Genomic DNA, 22,515 nt, shown 5'->3' on the forward strand with positions numbered 1-22,515 from the left:
ACAGTATTCAGAAAGAGACAGAGAGAGAGAGAAGAGGGGAGGAGTTGATCTTGCGAGAACTTCCGGGCGGGTGAGAATAGCCACTTTCATGAAGTATAGTCCGGGAACATTGCCCCAACCACAACTGAAGTATCTGAATATTCAGACATTTAAAAATCGAAGTGTATATTATACAGACACGGTAACCGGGAACACAGTCAGGAAGTGTACAGACCCGGTAGGCCTAGGGCCTAGGGGAAATCTTTTGTGATTTCTGAAAGTTTCAGGGCTCAGTCAGACCCAATAAAGTATGTCTGGGTGAGTGTATGTGAGAGAGTGAGTGAGAGAGAGAGAGAGAGAGAGAGAGAGAGAGAGAGAGAGAGAGAGAGACAGACAGACAGACAGACAGACAGACAGACAGAGGAAGACTTTCAAGTCATGCCATGATTGGGTTTTTTTCCATGGTTGTTTTTTTTTTTCTCCAAACTTTAAGTCACTTCATGGTTGGGTTTTTTTTCAACATTTAAGTTACCACACACTTTTAAAAGCTACATGTCACTACATTTTTTGAAACGCATGATTTGAAAACTTCAAATCAGTACATTTAAAAAAACTTCAAGTCCCTACTTTTTAAACTTTGTTTTAAACTTCGGGTCTTTACTTTTTAATATTTTTTTAGAGCTTCAAATCACTGCATTTTAAATTTCGTTTAAAACTTCAAGTCAATACCTCTTTGGGGTTTTTTTAAACGTCAATACATGTTGTTGGTTTGGGGGTTTTTTGTAACAATATTTTGAGTAATGCGAAGAAGCTAGCCAGGACAGAGAAAAGTGGAAGGTGGGGGGGGGGGGGTTTCGGTCCTGGCTGAGACAGGGGATGATGCAGCTGGCAAGGACTCTTCTTGGTCAATTTACAACAGATGAGCCTAGTCATAGATAGCAACATATTCGTGCAAACTTTTATCTTGTGGTCAATCTGTTTCAGATATTACACCCGGGTTTGCGTCCTTCATCAGCTGAATGCATCGCCTTTGCTGCACCGCCAGTCAGATTCGTTCCTGTTGAGAAGAAAATTGACATACGTTTTTCTCTATTACCGCGTCAAAGTCCAAACAAGTGACCTCGATCTTAACGCATTTTACCTGATTTCATTGCATTCACACCTTTGCTCCTCAACCTCAACGCGTAGGGGTTTTCTTTGAAGTTTACTTCAAAAGACATCGAACTCAATTCGAAAGTTAAAGCATATTCGAAATCACGTTTTAAAATATCAGATTGTTAGACGTGAGCTTAAAGTAAGGATTTCACCATTATGTCGCCATTTAAAGGAAAAAATTCATTAGAAATTACGTAAGATGTGTCAACAAAATCCAATATGGCCGCCGTATCCATGGAAATGAAACTTTTTTCTCAAATTTGATTGCAGATTGTAAGACTCCTTACTATACTTGTTATATGTGCGAAATTTGGCAAAACTTGGTCCAGTAATAAGCGAGATAGCCTTCAGGTATAGCCTCCCCCCCCCCTCCGCCCCTTAAAGAATAAAAACTTCTGTAAAAAACCTTCAGAACATCTTTTTTAAAAGTCATGAAAGTGGCAGCACCGTGTAGGCAATAGCCTAGCTAGAGGAATCGTGTCATTTCTTTGCCTTTAAATATCTGTACGGTAATGTTTCCCTGTTCCTGGAGTACTCTGAGCATTTTATTTTATTTTATTTTTATTTTATTTATTTTTTTTTTTTTTTTTGGGGGGGGGGGGGTGGGTGGTGGCAAGATGGAAGAGGACGACATGGATCGAAGTTTGATCTCTTGGCGATTGTTATTTTCCCCTTCGTGTGTTAAAACAAAAATAAATGTATATATTTGGGTGAGGGCAAGGGCTGTTGAAGCTATTGGAGACGTGGCAACGGACGGATTGAAGGCCATTGTTGGTGCACAAACTGTTGCTCTGGCTGGCCCAAAGTTAATTCGGGTATTTCAACATGGGTTGTGTGTAATAAGTACTCGTCTTGCAGATATGTCAAGTAAACATCAATAAGCTGGCTATCTTTAATCTGTAGTGCTTCGGCAATCAAGGCCAAGTTTTGTTTTTTGTTGTGTTGGTTTTTTTTTGTAAAGTGTTTTACGGCGCCCACAACTGCATAAGGTCATATGAGCGCGCGGGACACACCTAATATTTTCAGTTGGTAGGAAATTTTGAATTTTGCCCGGGTGGCGGCCGAATCCTACTCTTATCGATTTTAGACCACCAAGGGATCTTTAACGTGCGCAACTTGAACACGGGCCCTCCGAGATTTTTCGCCCTTGTCCGAGAAGGCTAGGTGTAGATCTTTCCTACCAGAAGATCAGGGGTGTGGCTGAAAGACAGTAGTAAGAAGAAGCAAAGGAGTAGCAGTAGAAAGGTTGCAGAAAGAATCAGGAGCCCAGAGGAAAGGACAAAGGAGGTGAGGGGGTGGGGGCAGAAAGAGGAGACGAAAGCAGACGACAGAACATTGCAAGAGAGCAGGAAATGAGGTGAAAGGAGACAAATTTAGAGAAGAAAATTTTTCGGTCACTACCCGGATTCGAACCCGGGACCTTTGAATGAGAGGCCAACACCTTAACCTCTAGGTCACGAGAGCCTCAATGCCAAGAGGAACGCATATTCCACCTTTTCCCGAACCAGAATCCCCATCCGCAAATGCAACCGGGATAACACCCCAGCTAGTTGTGGAGGGAGAGGGAGAGTCTTTGCTCGTGTTATGTACTGTTTTAATTCCAATATCATTGGTGTTTTGGATACCAGGCCGACAATCACCCATTGTCCATCCACTGCTTGCTTCAACAATGAATGCCGCCAAAACCCGTTGCTATCGTGTAACCTACGTAGTATCTATCCGGAGACGTCTATGACGGAGATAGACCAATCAAAATGCTTTGTGCCAGCCTCTAGACCAAGTTAAAAAAAATATGGGGGGTTACAGGGGTATGCCCCCCCCCCCTGTTTTAACCCATAAATTGATTTTTTGCAGTTAAGAAAATAATTGATTTGCGACATTTTTAGTGCCTATATTTGTGATCTGTATAGATTTTGAAGCGCTTAGAGCTTGCTGTTGAGCAGGTATTTGCGCTATACAAATGCTATTTAGTAGTAGTAGTAGTAGTAGTAGTAGTAGTAGTAGTAGTAGTAGTAGTTGTTGTAGTAGTAGTAGTAGTAGTAGTAGTAGTAGTAGTAGTATCTGCAGCAAATAATACGCAGTTTGACCCCCCCCCCCCCCCCCCAAGCAGTGCATCTGTGAGCTGGAGTACATCTCCGAATATCTTCTGCTAGTAACCTGCTTCAAACACGTGCCAACGAGTTGGGCTCGAGTGTACCCGTCCAAACAAAGACAGAGATATTTATTGTTCTGCCTCAATAGAGTGAGTAATCATTTGATTTTGTTGAGCAATTACATCTGGGTTTCAGTATATTAGGTTGTTTAATAGTTCTATCTCTTGGTTTGTATTGCTGGCTGCTCAGAAGACAATTTTCTTTTTATTTTAAGATTTTAAACGTTAACTTTTGTTTTGTTTCCACGCTTCGTGGCCTTTGTGTGATACTTTTTCACTAAGAGCTGATTCTTTTACTATTTCTGTGCTGGTACAAGATGGATGTTCTGCAATATTCGTTGGTGTTAATAATGGTTTAAGTTTAAGTTGTTCGGCTTCGCAACATTTCTTTCTTTTTTTCTTTTTTCTTTTTTCTTTTGTTGGTGTTTGGGGATTCTGGAGTTAAATGCAGGTGATAAAAAAACAAAACTTAACAAATGTTTTTGTTAATATTTTCCTCCTCACTGAAGTTTTGCGTTTCAAATTTGTACACAACATTTGGAAGTCAAAAGGAATGATGATGATATTTATTTTAGACAAATCCACAGAATAGTTTTGCTCTACCTATCGCGTAAAAAACAACAACCCATGTTCAGTTATGTTCCCTTTTTGTGGCTCGACAAACTAGTTTGCCTTAGGCCTACCACTAAAAGCCCCAACGATTGCGTCATATTGCAAGCTGCAGCAGTCTAACATTAAAAACCAACAAAAGTTTGCAGGTAGTTTTTTTCATGTTTCCTTTGCCTGCTGAGATCATGGTTAAGATTAGCAAAGAGCAGAAAGCTTTTTGTAACAGACATTACCTCACCACAAACTCATTTCGTAGGTTTTGCATAAGGTACGAAACAATGTTAAAGTGCCCTTAAGGCTTTCTTTAATGTCAAGGGTGGGGATGTTCCATCAATTAGGACATGCAGAGAATCAGATAAAACGACCACTTTAGGTCAAAAACACTCAATTTGCACCATTTAAACGTCATCAGGGTGCAGAATTCAGTGGGTGTTCATGAGACGTCTATCCGTAGATGCTGTCTACAGCTAGGGCTTCCCTACATCACAACGGTCCCCATTCTCAAGGCAGATCTTAATCTACGACAGTACCATTTTCCTGTTCGCGAAGCTGACATGGATCAAAGGACAGCAACGCGTTTATGATTCCTCGGTCGTCTTGAAAAGCGTGAACATTTTCTCGATGGCGTTTGGGCAAAGCCCATATTATTCACCTTTCAGGATGTGCTTACTCCACAAACGCTGTCTATTGAGCAATCTTGCAACAATTCCATACTGTAAGGTGTACTGTGCGTGTGCGGGGGAGGGGAGGGAGTGTTACAGTATTAAAAAGATGTAGTTGTTATACTTATACTGGTTACACCGCTCTGACACGTGATCGTATAGGTTATGTCAAAGATGACAAGAAAACTTCACGCTGTAATATTTTTGAATATATTTAATCATCAACAACAATGAAATGTATGACGTTTACAAAACATGCTACTACCTTCGATGACCTATAATCTACAGAAGGGTAACTACTATTTCCTGAAACACTGGTTATAACATTTGTCGAACAGACGACTATCTAGCAGTGTACAAGAATATTATCACTACCCTTCGCCTAACCTGGTCTAGCTCCTACCTCTATGTCCTCTCAGTACTCTAGTCTACGCTAGTCTCTCCTAAGCCTGCTCTGCGTTCGAATCTAAAAACTAACTAAAACTAACTCCAAACTTTTCGGATCCTCGGTATATAAGGCCCCAGCGTCGTAAGGATCCCACTTTGATTATTCAGACTTCTATAGGTACCTTCTGGATGATTGTATCCTCTTTCCCCAGTTCCCAAGAACGTATGGGCTTTGAACGCTCCAAATCGTTTTGCACTCTCACGCGTTTACAATTATCGCGTAAGAGACGCTCCTCATGTCGGTCTTCGTGATCTTACAAATCAGGGACTTAACTGATTTTGAGGCAGCAAGGTGTTATAAATACGCCCCACTCTAAGGTTCCCTGTCCCTCAAGATGCCGTCCTGGGTGGTGGCGTCCAGTTGTAATTACGCTCCTCGCGCCGGTAGCGGCGTCCAGTGCACTAGTTTCACCTGGTATTTACGAGCCACGAGCCCTCTTACTTCACTTTGTTACAGGAAGGGGGGGAGGGGCGTTGGGAACTCATGGTTGGGTGGATCTTTGTGTTTGTCCACCACTAAACGTTACGAATGACACGTCAAAACGAAGCGAGTCCAAAGAAGGACATACAGAGCACTAGTTGTCAGAATTTAAGAATTTTTTAAAAAGTATGCTTTTTTAACCTTGAAAGGGAGAATAAATAATTTTTTATTTAAATGTTATGAGGATGGGAAAAAATAAACGTTAAAAACAAAAGAAAGGGAAAAAAGAAACCATTAATTTCATGACTTTCCTTGCAAGATTAATTAAGTTGTGGTAATTTGCAATTATGGATGGTTATAATAAAAAAAAACATTTCCGCTTTCTAAAATAAGTGTCTTCTATGTGAATGACGAGGTCGTGAAGTACACACAGGTGTGGGATTTGGATTTACGGTTTCATCAGGTCACTCTTTAGGGACAGTGTTGAAATAAATGAAATACAGTTTTACAGGCAAGGGGCATGTCTCTCTCCAAGCACTATCAAAATATGGGGGGAAAACTGTTTTCGACAATATGCGAAATTCACTACTTCATCAGGCGACAGATGTTTTTGCTATCTTGAAGCGTATATGACTTAAAGATTGCGCGAGGGTTGCTAGAGAAGACTTAGCCCACATAATTGGGTGGTTTTGTTTGGGGGGGGTCCTCAGAAATCTTATGTTTGGAATTAGCTTAGAAATTATTTAGATTAGAATCTCAAATTCTTGGTCAATGATAGAGTCACAGTTATTGAAATTCGGGACGAGATAAAAACCTTCTTCCTCTCGCTGCATTCGATTCTGTAACCAGTTACACTAGCCGATGACGTGGAAGTCCCTCCCCCCCGGTACAGTCGCAATGGGGTATAAAAACTGCAGCACCTCCATCATTTCCAAATGTCTCATTCTCACCTCTTCGGAAGCCTACTGTGCTGTATCAACATCTGAGAACATTATGTAAGTTGTGTTCATAATTCATGTCCTTATCCTTCCCTGAACCAATGGTAAACGATCAAAACTGAACATTCTTTAAGCAGAGATGCGGCCAAAATTCTAAGATTTTATTGTTGTTTTTATTTCTCACCCTTTTAGCAATAAAATCAGCATATTATTATCGTTGAGTTATATGAAACTACATGTACTTGCTCAAGTATTATGGTAAGCTGTTGTGGAATAGTTTTGATCAAAGTCAGTACTATGCATGCCCCCTTTGACATAGATGAACGCTTGAATAGAACACAGCGTGCTAGAGGTCTGTTTTACATATTATTTTCTATTCAAAGTCACATAGGTTTATCTCAATGAACTTTTCCAACTGATGTAGCCAACGGCCTACCGTAGTGACCACGTCTGCTTCGGTTAGAGTCCTTGGAACAGCGTATGCTTCGGACACTATTTCTTCCTTGTCTTGAAATCGCTTCTCCCTTTTTTAGTCCTTTGATTTTGGGGGAAAAGATGATATTGCAAGGAATAAAGGGACATTTTAAAAAATCGTAACAGGTGATGAAACATAAGTGTGTACATGGGATCCAGAAGTGAGAAAACAATCATCAGAATTGAGAAACACAAGTTCACGACTCCAGAAAACTTGACGCAAGCAAGGTGCTTTGAAATCGATGCATATCATGTTTTTCAATGACAAAAGTGTCGTTTTAGAGATATGTATCAATATTTTGTACTTGGGAGCAATGTGGACTTGTCAGTCAAACAATTAGTTCACGAATGTTTATAAATCAACATACAGAAGCACTGTTAACTTTTCAACTGTGCAATTAATTTACGAATATTTCTATCCCGATATATAACAGCAATGTGGACTTTTGAGTTTAACAATAATATACCATTAAAGCCTCTTTAGTTGTCTTGCTTTTAACGAAAAAACAAATATCCATCCCCCATGAACAGAGATATTTTCAATTGAAAGAAGCGGGGGTCGCCTGCTGTCAAAGGTAGAATTAGGTAGAAAATGACGGCTAAAGTTTGTTGACTTCTAAAGCTGAAGTGTCCTTGGGTTGCATTGTTTTCTGTGCCTTTGATCAATGTTTTTAAGGAGTGAGTAGTTAAATGGACATACGGTGTTGAGCCCAAAATTTAAAAATGAATAAAAATTGCTCAACCGACAGAAAAAAAAAGATTTCTACTATTCTACTTATATCATTTTGACGAGCGCCTGATTTCATTACGATGTAACACAATTAATTTGCGTTTGCTCATATGCATTATATAATGTTTATATTTAGAAGCAATGTGGACTTCACAAGAGAGGTGGCTTTTGGTGGCGTGGGTCCTGATCTTTGCATGGGCGCCCTCACTGTTTGCGGAAGTTTTGTGTCCGTATGAGGTAAGACCTCGGCTGGTCTACAACATTGTTGTGTGTGTCCTGTTCTTCTCTGTCTTAGAGCAAGGGTCACCAGACTACGGCTATATCCGGCCCGCCCGCGAGGTCAGTTCGTCTGGCCCACTGCTATGTCACATTCCGGGGAGGGGGGGGGGTGGCACTTTTTACCTCCTCCTAACTCTACCAATAATCACTTGTTATAGGAAATGTATGGTTATATTTCATATATATATATATATATATACCTTAAGAGGTCTGAACTCTACAATTCTAAGTCCAAGAAGCATGATTTCATTTTACATGAGGCATGACAATTTTTACTCGCATGTCTAATCCCCAGCTGTGCTCCTGTGACGGATGGTCGATTTACTGCGACTACAAAGGCTTTGATAAGATGCCGCCCTTGAAACCAGCATCAGGCTACACTCAACGGGATCTTTATGTTGAGGTTTGTAGATCAGAGTAAAAGACAGTTACGTCAGGGTCGCAAGCAATCCACTTAAAGTCCGTTTGTGTACCTTTTACTCCAGAGACAGAAAAGTAGATTTTGTTGAGTTGTTCCTATCAGAAATCATGAAATCCAAAAAATTGCTAGCTTTGACCATATCATTAAACTGCGTTTTGGTGATGTTGAAAGGTGCATCTTTCGTAGAGCTTTGGGAGGGTGTAGGATTTTTTTTTTAAATATCAAAATCTAGACATAAGCGGATGGAATGCCAGGGCGACAATAACACGTATATTATTATATATATGGGCTGGGAACACTTTGAACATTCGATTCACTAATACTAACAAAAGTCTAGCCACACTCTGCTTTATAGGGTCTAGGTCAGAACTCATTTTTCTACTCGAAGGCTGGACCCTAAAAAAGGAGAAAAAACCCAAACAAACCAACAGCTATTCTGGTCCTTCCTTGTCCCCCATCTATCCAATTAATGCTCCGAGTATCGTTAGTTGCTCTTCTTATCTTAGCACTGTTGTCATCTCTCAGTTTTTTTAGGGCGTAAATAATATCCCTGAACCCCAACAACATTTCAAACACATGCGCGAATTCCTTATCGAAGTGACTATTCCCAGTGACACTGGGGATAGGTACAGAAACTATTCCCAGTGACAACGTAACTCTTTTGCATTAAAAAAAATCAGAAGTCTTTGCACTGCACTGTAGACTCTCTTCTCACTTCAGTTCGGTACATTATACATGTACATTATGTACTTTTGTTCTCTTCTCTAGGACCATATAGAGTTACCTCCTTTTAGTGCCTATAGTATACATCTATCCTGAGGGCTTAGGCTTGACCGTAAAATAGATCTTGAGCTAGATCTAGATCTAGAAAAAAGAAGAATCGGGAAGGATTTCTACCTGTCCTGTACCGTGGTCTCCAAAACCCGTATACATGTAGATCTAGATCTATACACGTACATGAATCACGACTGAATAACAAGCAAGCATAGACTGATAATTCCCTTTTCTTAAAAAAAAGAAATGTTCCACTCACACTAGAATCTACTTTATTTTAGTTAGATCTAGATCTAGAATCTAGTATCTAGCTGGAATCTAGATCTAGGTCTAGATCTGCATTAGATATAGTCTAGTATTTTGTAACCCATCACCATCATGCCCATGTAGATCAGTGCGGAAACAATAGATCTAATGGTCCTGTCTGTTCTCAGTGTCACTGGGAATAGTTTCTTGGCCTATTCCCAGTGACAGTGGAAACAATTCTGCCCTAGGCCGAGGTCTAGGCCCAATTGCCAGTGGTTTCTGGGCCTGTCACTGAGAATAGTTTCTAGGCCTATCCCCAGTGTCACAGGGAATAGTGCTTTCCATTCCTTCTTGCACTGAGTTAAGACATAAGAACTGAGATAATGAAAACGTGGGCACTTGAAAGTGCTCTATAATACATTTCCCTCTAATTATATTTTACATAACTGGCCACCAACAGCTCTAATAAATGATATCCACTTACTATCAACTGATTTGCTGTGAATTGGTGAGAACTGATAAGTGACCCCCCCCCCCCCCCCCCCCGCAAAAAAGTACACTAGCGATCAACTTAATATATTTTGGGTAACTGGTGACTGATAAAATCAATAAATGACGGATAACTCTATTTGGCAGTAAACAGGCTATCACTTGATTGCATTGTGTCTAACTGGTAACCGATAACTGTAATAAGCAGAAAACTAGTAATTAATTATTAAATAAATATATTTATACAGTAATGATAACACTAATAAACCGTATACTGTATTATTTATTTGTAGTTACCAATCTGTTATACTAATATAGAAACCAAGTTGGTGGTTGGCAGGTGCTGTGGTGTGGTTTGCTCCTTCTTTCCTATCGTCCTGTTCTCTCCTCCTTCTTTTTTATGTTTGTTACTCTCTTGTAACACCTCTAATCTTCGGTACTTATTTGACCTTATTGTGTTGCAAGTGCCGTAAAACTCTTATTAAAACTAATAGAAACGAAAACCTTCAGTAAGTAGTATACAATTTACCATCTGATTATATGTACCGGTAGCCTATAATATAATTACCGATAAGTCCAATTAATGACATATCAACCATCATTTTTTTAAAATGATTGTTTGTATGGTTCTGTCTTTTTAGGGTAACAGCATAACAGTTATCAATGACTGGGAATTGGCCCACAATTTACAAGATATAACTTTCGGAGAAAATTCCCTGACCACAGTCGCAGATCATGCCTTCATTTATTCTGCCAAGAGTCTTCAGAGACTCACATTCTGGTCTACTAATCTGACCTCCCTACCGTGGGCCTTGATGGACCTCAGTTCTCTCCAGTACTTGCGTTTGGACAATAGTCCAGTTCTCACATGGAACACAACCATTTTGGCGAGCATTGGAGCATCGTTGAAAACCCTACATCTGTCAGTATTGACGATGCCAATCTTTCCACCAGACTGGCTCAAGTTACTGCCAAAGTTGGAGACCCTTGAGATATACGGGGTTGCTTTTGGTCAGCTGAGTAGTAAGCCACTGGACCCATCGGCAGCCAGTCACGTTAGAAGACTTGTGTTCACAGACTCCAACCTAACGAAAATCCCACTGGAAGTGGTGGGGCTTTTCCCGGATTTGACCAGCCTCAATTTGAAGTCAAATTCAATAAGCGATCTCAACAACCTGAAAGATTTTAAAATCCCTCTTAATTTGCCACACTTATTCCTGGACGACAATCACATCGACAATATCGGCCCTCTGTTTTATTTAACTGGTATTGAGAGTCTAGGGATATCGGGTAACAGAATCTGTGACCACGAGCATATACCTTACGCCTTAATACCCCACGAAAACTCTTTGAGATACCTAAATCTCAACTCCAACTGCCTTACTCAAATACCTGACCTGTTATTTATGTCCGAATTATCACATTTAAAACTGAACTACAACAATATTTCAACCCCATCTTTGGGTTTGCTCCCTATGTCAATGACAAACCTTGAACTAAACGGAAACGTAATGTCAACTATTCCAGAATCTATATCAAGATTACCGAATTTGTACACTCTATATCTGATGTATAATAAAATAAAATCTATGGCAGACTTTGAGTTTCCGTCCTCGCGGGCGAAACTATACATCTCAAACAACGACATAGAAATAATTCCCTCACTGCAATTTTCAAACAATATTTCTAAATTGACGCACATTGATTTATCAGTAAACCCAATCAAAAAAATTGCAGACGACGCCTTCAGCAACCTCCATGAGTTGAGCTATTTATTCTTAAAACACACACACCTAGTTCGTTTACCCTCGGCTCTGTTGGCTCTAAACAAACTAAACTATCTATCCCTGCCCTACACTCTCACGTGTTCCTGCGATGACATGGCGTTCACGACATGGTACCAGAATGTAACACAAATATCCGGAGAGTGTAACGGCACTGATCTCAGTCTTATGTTACAACAGCTCCCAAACCAATGCCCCGTGACTTAAATTGTCACCAGCTCTGTTTGTCACTTAAACTGTCTGTTTTTCTGTCTGTTTTTCTGTCTGTCTCCCCCCCCCTCCCACCTCTCTCTCTCTCTCTCTCTCTCTCTCTCTCTCTCTCTCTCTCTCTCTCTCTCTCTCTCCCTCTCCCTCTCTCTCTCTCTCTCTCTCTCTCTCTCTCTCTCTCTCTCTCTCTCTTAGGCCAGCTTAATAGAAATACAGCGCCTCTTACGCCACGGAATTCGGTCAATCTCTTTATTGAATATTTTTTTGTTTATTTCTTTTCGTTTTGTTTTTCTTTTTAGGTTCTGGGGGGGCATTGAGGCGGGGTTGGGGGGGGGGGGGAATTTACGGAGAGGGGGGTGGGGGTTAAAGGAGCAGAGTGGATGGGTGGATGCCGTTACATAGAACTTTCAATCTTGTAGCCGGGATTATAACTTATAAGATACAGTGTTGACACCCACCTCTTGGCGCTCATATGACCTTATGCAGTTGCGAGCGCCGTAAAACCCTCTACTATAAGATACATTTATGAGCCACTGTATCTCAAGCTTTTTCTGTCTTGTGTGTAGATTCGTAATTTTGATATATTCATAATATGACTGTGGGATCAGGCGCTCGTCAAAATAATTAAATCGAAGATATCGGAATTTTTCCGCGAGTTTGACAAATTCTTTCGATTTTTTTTTTGTTTTTGGCTCAAATCAAATGGAACACATTTTTGTAGGATTTATATTGAAAAACGTTGTACAAAAAAATGTAATTTTCCGTTTCCAAGGACTCTCAAGCTATGGAAATCACCTTATTTCTGCAGCAATTTCTCAACTTTACCTCCCTAACCAGACGATCCCACCTCGTTCAATCGTAGTTATCTCGATTTCTATTCTTAATAGATTGGGATTTTGATATCGAAAGAACGACAAACGAACACGTTTTAACTTTTAAGATGCTTACAATGACTCCATATACCCCAACGTTGACGAGTGCCTGATTCCACGGCGTTGTGACACATACCATAAATAACTTATTTCTTCAGTATGTAGATCTGATTCTAAGGCCGTACTTGGTACATAAAAAAACCCAGCATGAAAACTTACAAACAGGAGGTTCTATTTAAAAGATTTTTAAAAAGAAAAAAAGGACAAGGAAACGCTTTAAAAAAAACAACTTTTGTTTGTGTTTCATTAATTGGTTGTGGTTTTGGTTTCGGGTTGTTTTTTCGTTGGTGTTTTTGTGGTTTTGTTTGTTTAATTTTTCTTTTGTTTTTAAATTTGTTAGATCTATCGTTCTTCATGGGGAATGGCTATTATATATATATATATATATACATTTATGTCTTTTACCCATGTAAGTCCTTAAAGTGATTTATTTTTTGCGAAATAAATATAAATAAAACCAGTGCTTTCCATTCTCTTTTTTTTCCACGCCGGTGTTTGATTTTTTTTTCTAGTCCTGGGTCACTCTTTTCCACGATAAGACACGTTAAGACACCAATAAGACACGATAAGACACGTTAAGACACGTTAAGACACCAATAAGACACGATAAGACACGAAATGACACGAAAAGACATGTTCTAAAACACGAAAAGACACAAGTGACACGATAAGACAACGATAAGACACCAATAAGACACCATTAGGACACCATAAGACACAACAAGACGTAAAGACATGTTCTAAAACACAAAAAGACACTTGTGACGGATGTTCAAGTTGTTCGATCAGCTCTCGCTCTTCGCCCTTGGCCAGGTTTTCAGCCCGATGGGCTGGCTGTCTCACTGTGGCGTTTCCACTGGTGGGCTGGACCAAAGGGCCTTCCTTTGCTTTCGCCATGGAACGCCTGAAAAGGGCATCTCTCTGTTTTTGCGTTTTCTTACAGAAAACCTCAGAAGCCATGAAAAATATCCGGTAGTCACGTACCAGTTGGTAGGGTCCAAGGCCAACAAGTACAAGTGACCTCCGCAGCTCACAGAACTGCGCCTCAATTACATTTTTTATGTAGAATATTGCAAAGGTTTGACAGCTTCTGTTGCTGCCAGCCCTCCTTCTGTTTCAGGACATAATTGACACTTTCAGCCAGATTGTTGTCCCACAAAGCAGAGTTGACAATCAAACCTGGTTTGGTCGTTGAAGTGGCATTCTCAAAAGGGACTCCATCCTCCTTATATACTGCCCAACCCGAGCGTTGTCCTGCTGACTGCTGAGTAGTTGTGGGACATCCGCCAGGTCTGATTTTAAGTGATGAAAAAGTAAAAAACCCTTAATATTTCCCAGAGACCAATATTGCGCTTTTCTTCTTTTTTTTTTCCTCAAACATCGTTAATCGAAGTTAAGATGTTGGTAAAGTTACTGGCCCACCAGGTACAATATAAATCCTTTAGAGAGCAGAGCTCTTCGTCCTGAGTCAGGATACCAAGCTGTAAGGAAATTATTCTGGTTTAGGACGACGAGAAAAATAATCCATATTTCTCGTACTCAAACTCCGAAAATATATTGGAACCTTGAAACTGATACGGAGCTCTCGGATTCGAACCTTAACATTCCGAATGGTAAGTTATGTTCAAATTCTACGGCTCGACCGGCATCAGCAGGGAAATGAAAATGTTGAATGAGTAAACACCTCCAGGTGATGTTTTGTTCACTAGGACAACATTACAACTCCTAACTTTTGTTAACAGGAAAGATACCATTGGTGGAGTGTGCCTTCTCCTTCTCTCTCTCTCTCTCTCTCTCTCTCTCTCTCTCTCTCTCTCTCTCTCTCTCTCTCTCTCTCGCTCTCTCTCTGTCTCTCTCTCTGTCTCTCTGTCTCTCTGTCTCTCTGTCTCTCTTTCTCTCTCTATCTCTTTCTCTCTCTCTCTTGCTCTCTCTCTCTCTTGCTCTCTCTCTCTCTTGCTCTCTCTCTCTCTCTCTCTCTCTCTCTCTCTCTCTCTCTGTCTGTGTGTGTGTGTGTGTGTGTGTGTGTGTGTGTGTGTGTGTGTGTGTGTGTGTGTGTCTCTCTCTCTTTCTCTTACCGATTTTCATTTGAAATAAATTCACAGAATAGTTTTGTTCTACCTAAATCGTAAAAAAAAGCAACCGATTTTCAGCTTTGACCCAATTTTCGTAGCAAGATGCACAAGTTCGCATTCGGCCTACCACTAAAGGTCCCATCGATCGCGCCATAATATTGCAAGCTACAGTAGTCTAACAGGCAAACAGAAGTTTGCAGATATTGTTTTACTCAAGGTTCCTTTGCCTGCTGAGATCATGGTTAAGATTAGTAAAGATCAGGGAGCTTATTGCATTGAACATTTCCTCACCAGCAATGTATTTCGTAAGTTTCTCACAAGGTACGGAAACAATTTTAAAGTGTCCTTAAGGCCTTCTTTTGTGTGAATGGTGGAGATGTTCCATAAGTTAAGACCAGCAGAGAATCAGATAAAACGACCACTTTAGGTCAAATACACACCATTCGCACCCCTTTAAACGACATCAGGGTGCAGAATTCAGTAGAAGAGTCCCATGAGATGTCTGTCCGTAGACGATGTCTACAGCAAGGACTTTCCTATACATCTCAACGGTCCTCATTCTCAAGGCTGATCTTCATCTACGGCTGTACCATTTTCCTGTTCGCGAAGCCGACGTTGATCGGAGGATAGCAATGTGTTCATGATTCCTTGGTCGTCTTGAAAAGCGGGAACCTTTCCTCGATGACACTGGTTCCTTAACAAAGACTTTTTTCACTTTTCATGATGTGTTAACTCTACAAATGTTGTCTATAGAGCAACCTCACCCCTCCCCTCTATTGTCTCTAGAAACAACTCCTTACTGTAAGGTGTACAGTGTGTGTGACTTTGAGCACTCATGATTAGGTGGATCCTTGTGTTTGACCAGCACTGAACATTACGAAAGACGCGTTAAAATATACAGTGGAAACCATATATAACAGTAACAGGCCCGGTAATAACAGGGATCCGGTAATAACAGGGATTTTTGAAATCCCCGTATTTTCCTACTCTTTGTCTCTATTAAAAGTTATCGGCAATAACAGGGCCTCATCGGAGCCCAACCGGTTATAGCAGGGACAGAGGCACGTTAACAATGTGTTAATAGAGAGAGAGAGAGAGAGAGAGAGAGAGAGAGAGAGAGAGAGAGAGAGAGAGGGAGAGAGAGAGAGGGGGGGGGGGGAGATCTAAGCTTGACGCATTCTGTGGACGACCGGTCGGCCTAGATTTAAGCCTACCTCTTTCATTATGGCCACAACGATGTCAACCGCAAGAGAAAATGCCTTTCAGTAGACGAAATATACGAAATAATCCAGGCCGTTGACAAAAAGCAAGCTCCACTGGCAGAGATTTGTCGTCAGTTCGACATTCAATATAAGGGTCGATGCTCACTATTTTCAAGGATAGAGAGAATATAGTAGCAGCATACTCCAGTGGAAAGTTTGCTGTGGATCAAAAGAAGATGAGACTACCCGATGGAGATGCTGTGGACCAAACTGTCCTGAAAGTTAATGCCAAAACCCCTGTTCGTGGGTGCTTGTGGCAATGGAAACTACCCATAATTAAGTACAGCCGGATTAGTCCCCAAATGCTTACTTTCCTGGCATTTCTGATTTTACAGGGATCGGATATAATAGGACTTTTTCTCTACTCCCACCATCCTTGTTATATCAGGTTTCCACTGTATATTAGAGACAAAAGGAGGACATATTGGGCACTGGTTTTCGAAATTCTAGAATATTATTTTTTAACTCTGTAAGAGAAAAGAAATATTGCTTGAATGTTATATGGGTGGAAAATTAAATTGTAAGAAGAAAGGATTTTTCAAAAACCCATTAATTTCATGACTTTCCTTACAAGAGCGTTTCAATCTGTGCATTTTATAAAGGCCATTTTATTGTGCTTTTGAAAATAAGTTTCTTCGTTATGAATTTAATGTCAAATAAATTCCATTTGAATGAACTAGATCTACATCTCTTTCAAATTGCAACATTTTAGATCTAGTACAAATTTTGTGCTAGATATTTAGAAAAAAAAAAGTTGTGAAGTTACAACACACATATTAATTATGTATGAGGATGGGGGAACTCCACAAACAAACAACTTTTTACAGAAAGTTTCTATTTATGAGGTGATCACACAAACAGAGGACAAATATCCCATAACCGTTCAAACTTGAATTTTGTACAAATAACAGAAAAAAGTAACAATACTTCATAGATTCCCATGTTTCCTCTTTATTAACATTTCGACCATTTCGGGGTAATCCCACGCCCATCATGACAGACATGCAAAAAAATAGAATGGAATAAACAGGCACAAGAAATTACATCAGAAATTAGCACAACATTCTTTGTAGATTATTAAGAATGAAAACTGTGAAGGGCTAGGCCTATATGGGGATAAGTCTTGATGAAAATAAATTGCAAATCAATTTCAAAAAAAAATTTTGTTCACTTTTGATGTTGGTTGAATGACAAAGTCAGGGTCATTGTCACTGTCGGTGAAGTCACTGTCTGTGTCACTGTTTGGTCTGTGTTGTAGAGGTGGCTGTTCATTTTCAAAAGTATTGTCACTGTAATAGATTGACTTGATTGTCTATTACAAGCACACAGCTCACTGAATACATGGAGGCAGCCATCAAGCAAGGGTACACCAGAACTGAACTTTATTCAAAAGAGTTACACAAAAGACCAGTGGCCAAATGGGACACAATCATGATAATTAATAGGTTACTACTTGGAAGATTTATGTCCCTCTATTCAGTACGATTATTACACAGATTGATTGTTACTTTATTACAGTCACTGTCTCTGTTGTCACTTGGAGGAGGGGGAACAGCAGCAGCAGCAGCAGCAGCAGCAGCAGCAGTAGCAGCAGCAGTCTTCTTCTCTGCGCATTTCACCCTTGCCCATCCTTCCCCAGCAGCCGAACTCGATGGAGCACTAAGTGGGGAGACGACAGCAAAACTCGACTTTTCAGGGCAGTATTGTAAGAGGAAGACAGTGGTGGCTGGAAGACGTTAAGGAGACTTCAGAAGATGGGACTGAGATGTAACGAGATTGGCCGCTTTCTCCATATCTGCATGGTTATACATTGTACGCCACTGTCCTCCTCTTACAATTCCTCACCATGATTAGTCAGTCTCTCTGGAAAAGGGAGAAGAATATGAAGAGAAATAACTTCTAGATCTAGATCCAGCTCTAAAGCAGAGGCCTACCTAAGTAATATCATTTAGGCCCACAATCACGCTTCCAAGACTCTTGGGCAATGTGCTTTACTAAGAAAAACTACGGTAAAATATGTTGGGGCATTTCCACACCCGCTTGGTACTGGTATGGAATTGTCCCAATGCAACCAAAAAAAACATGGATAAGAATAAAACTATTCACATGACATGACGGCAAGGCCTCCCATAGTAAAATAAAAAAGACCATTGCCATAGGATTTTGATCATAAATGATAACGTTCCTCCCAAAAAAGACACGGCAAATTCCGCACTCAAAGGGTGTGGAAAATCAATTACCTTTTGGAATCTACAGTAACAAATTAATAGAGAGGGTGTACCAATACTTTTGTTTCATTTTGCATACAGTTTAATCGAGATGCAACAGACATTTTCGTGATAGAAACGTAGGCTTAAAACTCACCGACGCCCGTACATTTTTTATATGACTGTACTGCCCATCAGTTTTCAGAGAATTTTTTTTAAAAATCACCTTGACCAAAGTTTTGAGGGGAAAGCCATACTATTGTCCACTTGATGAAAACAAGTGGAAATATAGAAAAACTGGCTGGGCCCCCTTTCGATGAAAGGAATGATCGGTGCTTTAATATCAACTAAAGCAACAAATTAGAAGGTCTATACTCTCAAAACAAAATGCACATCGTGAAATATCACTTCCGGGTTTTCTAAAACGACAGAGGCAGAAGCGTTGGCCTACAAAAGCGATCGGCGGAATAAAGAAATTTAGCTTTTTTTCAGCAAAACTGTCTCAAAACTGAAAAAAACCAAGGGCGTCATGATCTGCAGAATATCTTAAATAATATTCAGGCAGAAACCGCATGTCGATCGATGCAGCCATTAAAAAGCCTTTTGAATAGCAACATTCGGCCACCACAAATAGATAATAGACTTGGAATATTTAGTTTTTGCGAATTTTGGTGATTTTTTGTGTTTTTGTTTTTGTTGTTTTTAGTTTACCCATATGTTTGCCATATGAGTTCCGTTATGGTACGTAACTGTTTACACCTAAAACACAGAAACATTTGCAAAAAAAATGAACCCTATACACTATTATGACTGTAGCTTTGGCGAAAATCCACCCACTCAGTTTGCAGCTGTTGCTTCCCATTGACAGGAGAAAAAAATTCGGAACCCTAGTTCGAAACAGTTGCGAGCAAGGGAGTCTTTACCTGGATACCTGGAGGTGTCACACACTATCTGTATGTCTACTAACTCGCCATCATTAGTTTTCGCGCATACTATACTTACTTACTTACTACCCATTATGCCATCTGGCGTTTAGGGCAGCAACAAAGAATCTCCAGCTCTTTCTGTTTTGGGCCATCTTGGTCAGCGTTCCCCACGAATGATTCCAGGACTTAATTTCAGACTCTACTGTGCGTCTCCAGGCCACTTTGGGTCTGCCCCTTTTGCGACGTCCTTCGGGTGTCCAGTGGAGGGCAGTCTTCACATTAGAGTCTGGTTCTCTTCTCAGAACATGTCCAATCCATCTCCATCTTCTCCTTTTTATCATGGTGGTCATGTCCTCTTGCCTACATTTACGTGACAGATCTGCGTTGGAAATCTTGTCGGGCCAGAAGATTCTGAGGATTTGGCGTAAGCTGGTTGTATGAAAGGAAGATAGCTTGGCACGGTCATGATCAGTCATCCTCCAGCATTCAGCTCCGTTAAGGAGTGTGGATAGTACACAGCTGTTATACAGCCATAACTTGGTTTGTATACTAAACTGTCCTGACTTCCAGATGTTGATCATGCTTCAGTGTACAGATCTTGCCTTGCCGAGTCTGTACATGATGTCTTCCTTTGTGCCGCCGTCAGTTTTGATTATGCTGCCTAGGTAGGTAAATGTGTCTGTTATGGGGAGGTCAGTGTCATCACTTCTGTCTTCTTTTGGCTTATTCTTAACCCAATCTGGCGTCCGTATTTGTGGAGTCGGTTTGTTTTTTCCTGCATGTGTTGGTTGGTATGGGAGAGTAGTGCAAGGTCGTCGGCAAAGTCAAGATCCTCGAGGGTGGAGAAGAGGGTCCACCTTATGCCTTTTGATGTATCCTCTGTTGTTTTCCTCATGACCCAGTCAATGGCCATGTTGAACAGAATTGTGGACATGTTGCATCCTTGTCTAACTCCTGTCTTTACCTCAAAAGCAGTGGTACTGTTTCCAACAACGGACTTGAAGTTTTGGTAGAAGCTCTTGATGACCTCTACTATCTAGCAAGGGATTCCATAATATCGTAGAATGTACCAAAGACGTTCTCTATGTACACTGTCGAATGCTTTTTTAAAATCAACGAAGTTGACATAAAGTTGTCTCTGTCATTCCGTGCACTGTTCTATTATGTTGCGGAGGGCAAATATCTGATCTGTGCATCTTCTTTCTTTGCGGAATCCTGCCTGTTCTTTTCCTAAGCAGCTTTCCACGGCATCCGTCATCCGATTTATAATAATCTTGGCCAGGATCTTGCTGGGAACTTATAGCAACGTGATACCTCTCCAGTTGTTGCAGTCTCTGAGAGCTCCTTTCTTTGGTACTTTAACAATGATTCCAGTGCTCCAGTCCTCGGGAATCTGCTCTCCCTCCCATATGGTTTTGAATAGTGGTTGAAGAATGGTGGCAGTCAGTTCTGGGTCAACTTTAACCAATTCAGCATTCAGGTTGTCCATTCCTGGAGATTCTCTTGATTTCAGGCTCTTAACAGCTTTTACAATCTCGCGTTTGTTTCTGTGGTGGGTCAGAGATGATATCTAGATCCAAGGTAGCTTCCTGTATGTCTGGGGTGTCCTCAGGTGGAGGTTGGTTTAGGACTTCCCTGAAGTGTTCTGTCCAGCGTGCGTCCTGTTCCTTCTCGATTGTCAGCAGCTTGCCAGCCTTGTCTTTGATTGGTCCACTCATTCCACCGTGGTACTTGCCACATAATTATTATTCTTGTGATCTTGTATACGTTGCCTTGTTCACCTTTAGCAGCTGCCTCCTCTGCCTCAGTTGCCAACTTTTCCATGGCTTCTCTTTTGTCCTTCCTGACCAGTCTTTTAACTTTCTGGCAAGCTTCCTTGTAATCCTCTGCATACTTCTCCTGTAGCCGTGTCGACTTAGCTGCAAGCTGTCTTTTCTTGATTTCTCTCCGTTCTTCAATAGTATTCCAAGTTCCTTGCTGTATCCATTCTTTGCTTGACACCAAGACCTGTCTTACTGCTCTCTGTGTAGGCCTCAACAATATTCTTCCATTGGGTGTTGACTTCATCTGTATTGGGGGGGGTGGTGTCTTCCGGGTCTTGGAGAGCTTGAAATCGGTTCTTTAGTTCTAGTCGGAAGGCAGATCTCACATTGCCATCACTGAGCTTGTGAACATTAAATCGCGTCCTTGACGCCTCCATGGTGAATGTTTTCTTCACCTTGAGTTTTATCCTTGCCGTCACTAGGTGGTGATCACTGCCAACACCTGCTCCTCTTCTGACTTCCACATCCTGTAATGAACGTCTCCACATTCGTCCTATCATAAGGCTGTCCCCGTAGGTATATGTCATTGTGTGGCCGAGGCGCGGCCGCGTTGTTTCGCGTAATCCTGCAACATTTGCATAATTTTGGATTCCCCTCGTTTTTTCACGTTTTTGCCCTTTTTTCACCAAACGATTACCGCCCCGCCATGTGGCTAAAGGGAAGTAATCAAGGTAATAAGTCTCATTTAAGTGAAAAGCTGGTTATTTCCCTTGTTAGAAGATACTGGTTACGGGTTGGGATTTTGTTCCTTGAGCATGTTCAATTTTTCAATCCATCAAAAGTTGTTGTTCTCATGTCTTCTGATGCTTCATGTTTGACAGGTGTCCCTGGTTTTAGTAATGTGCAGGATCAGAGGTCCAGATGCCTTTTTTTTTCCTCTATAGAGATCTATCTACAGCTGAAAGTTACAGAGATTATATTTTTTGGTTGTTTTTTTTCTGACTGATGTGTATTGTTTTCTTTCCAAATACACAACAAATTACTGATACTGATATGTTCGCTATTCAATTTTTCTGTACATAAAACATGAAAATCATGAACACTTTTGCGGAAAAAGTGCAAAACATGTCGCAAATGGTGTTACGGTAACTTGCATAATTTTTGCATAATTTTCCTTTTTTTGGGCATAATTTGGCTATCTAAATTAGCATAATTCTACGGGGACAGATAAGGTGGTCAATCTGGTTCTTGTCCCGGCCATTTGGAGAATTCCAGGTCAGTTTGTGGATTGTACGGTGTGGGAAGAGGGTTCCGCCTACCACCAAGTTGTTCAATGCGCAGAAGTCCACTTGTCTTTCACCGTTCTCATTTCTTGTACCCGTACCATGTTGTCCCATCGTTCTCTCATAGTTGGCGTTGTCCTCTCCTACTTAAGCATTTAGATAGCCCATTACAACGATAAGGTCGTGACGAGGTATACCTGTCAATTCGTAGCTGTTCATAAAAATAGTCCTTGTTTTCATCTTCACTGTCGTTAGTGCGCATACTATAAGGTATGGAATAAACGGGGCTTGTGGAGGGGGGGG

The 22,515-nt window shown here is 40.8% G+C and overlaps 1 protein-coding gene across 1 annotated transcript; it reads left to right on the plus strand.

The window, feature by feature from the left end:
- Nucleotides 1-8,147: 8,147 nt before the first annotated feature.
- Nucleotides 8,148-11,825, plus strand: LOC101860032 (leucine-rich repeat-containing protein 40). Its single transcript, XM_005103571.2, has 2 exons — nt 8,148-8,249; nt 10,418-11,825. Exons 1-2 carry the CDS (start codon nt 8,196-8,198, stop codon nt 11,765-11,767), a joined length of 1,404 nt encoding a protein of 467 aa, XP_005103628.2. The 5' UTR covers nt 8,148-8,195; the 3' UTR covers nt 11,768-11,825.
- Nucleotides 11,826-22,515: the final 10,690 nt, after the last annotated feature.

The sequence above is a fragment of the Aplysia californica genome, unplaced genomic scaffold (genome assembly GCF_000002075.1).
Source record: "Aplysia californica isolate F4 #8 unplaced genomic scaffold, AplCal3.0 scaffold00379, whole genome shotgun sequence".
NCBI lineage: Eukaryota > Metazoa > Mollusca > Gastropoda > Aplysiida > Aplysiidae > Aplysia > Aplysia californica.

What these genes read in the sequence shown, in the direction of transcription:
- LOC101860032 (XM_005103571.2), top strand. Translation starts at nt 8,196, where the DNA reads ATGCCGCCCTTGAAACCAGCATCAGGCTACACTCAACGGGATCTTTAT. An exon ending in AACGGGATCTTTATGTTGAG is followed by an intron (nt 8,250 to 10,417) that starts GTTTGTAGATCA and finishes CTGTCTTTTTAG; the next exon opens with GGTAACAGCATAACAGTTAT.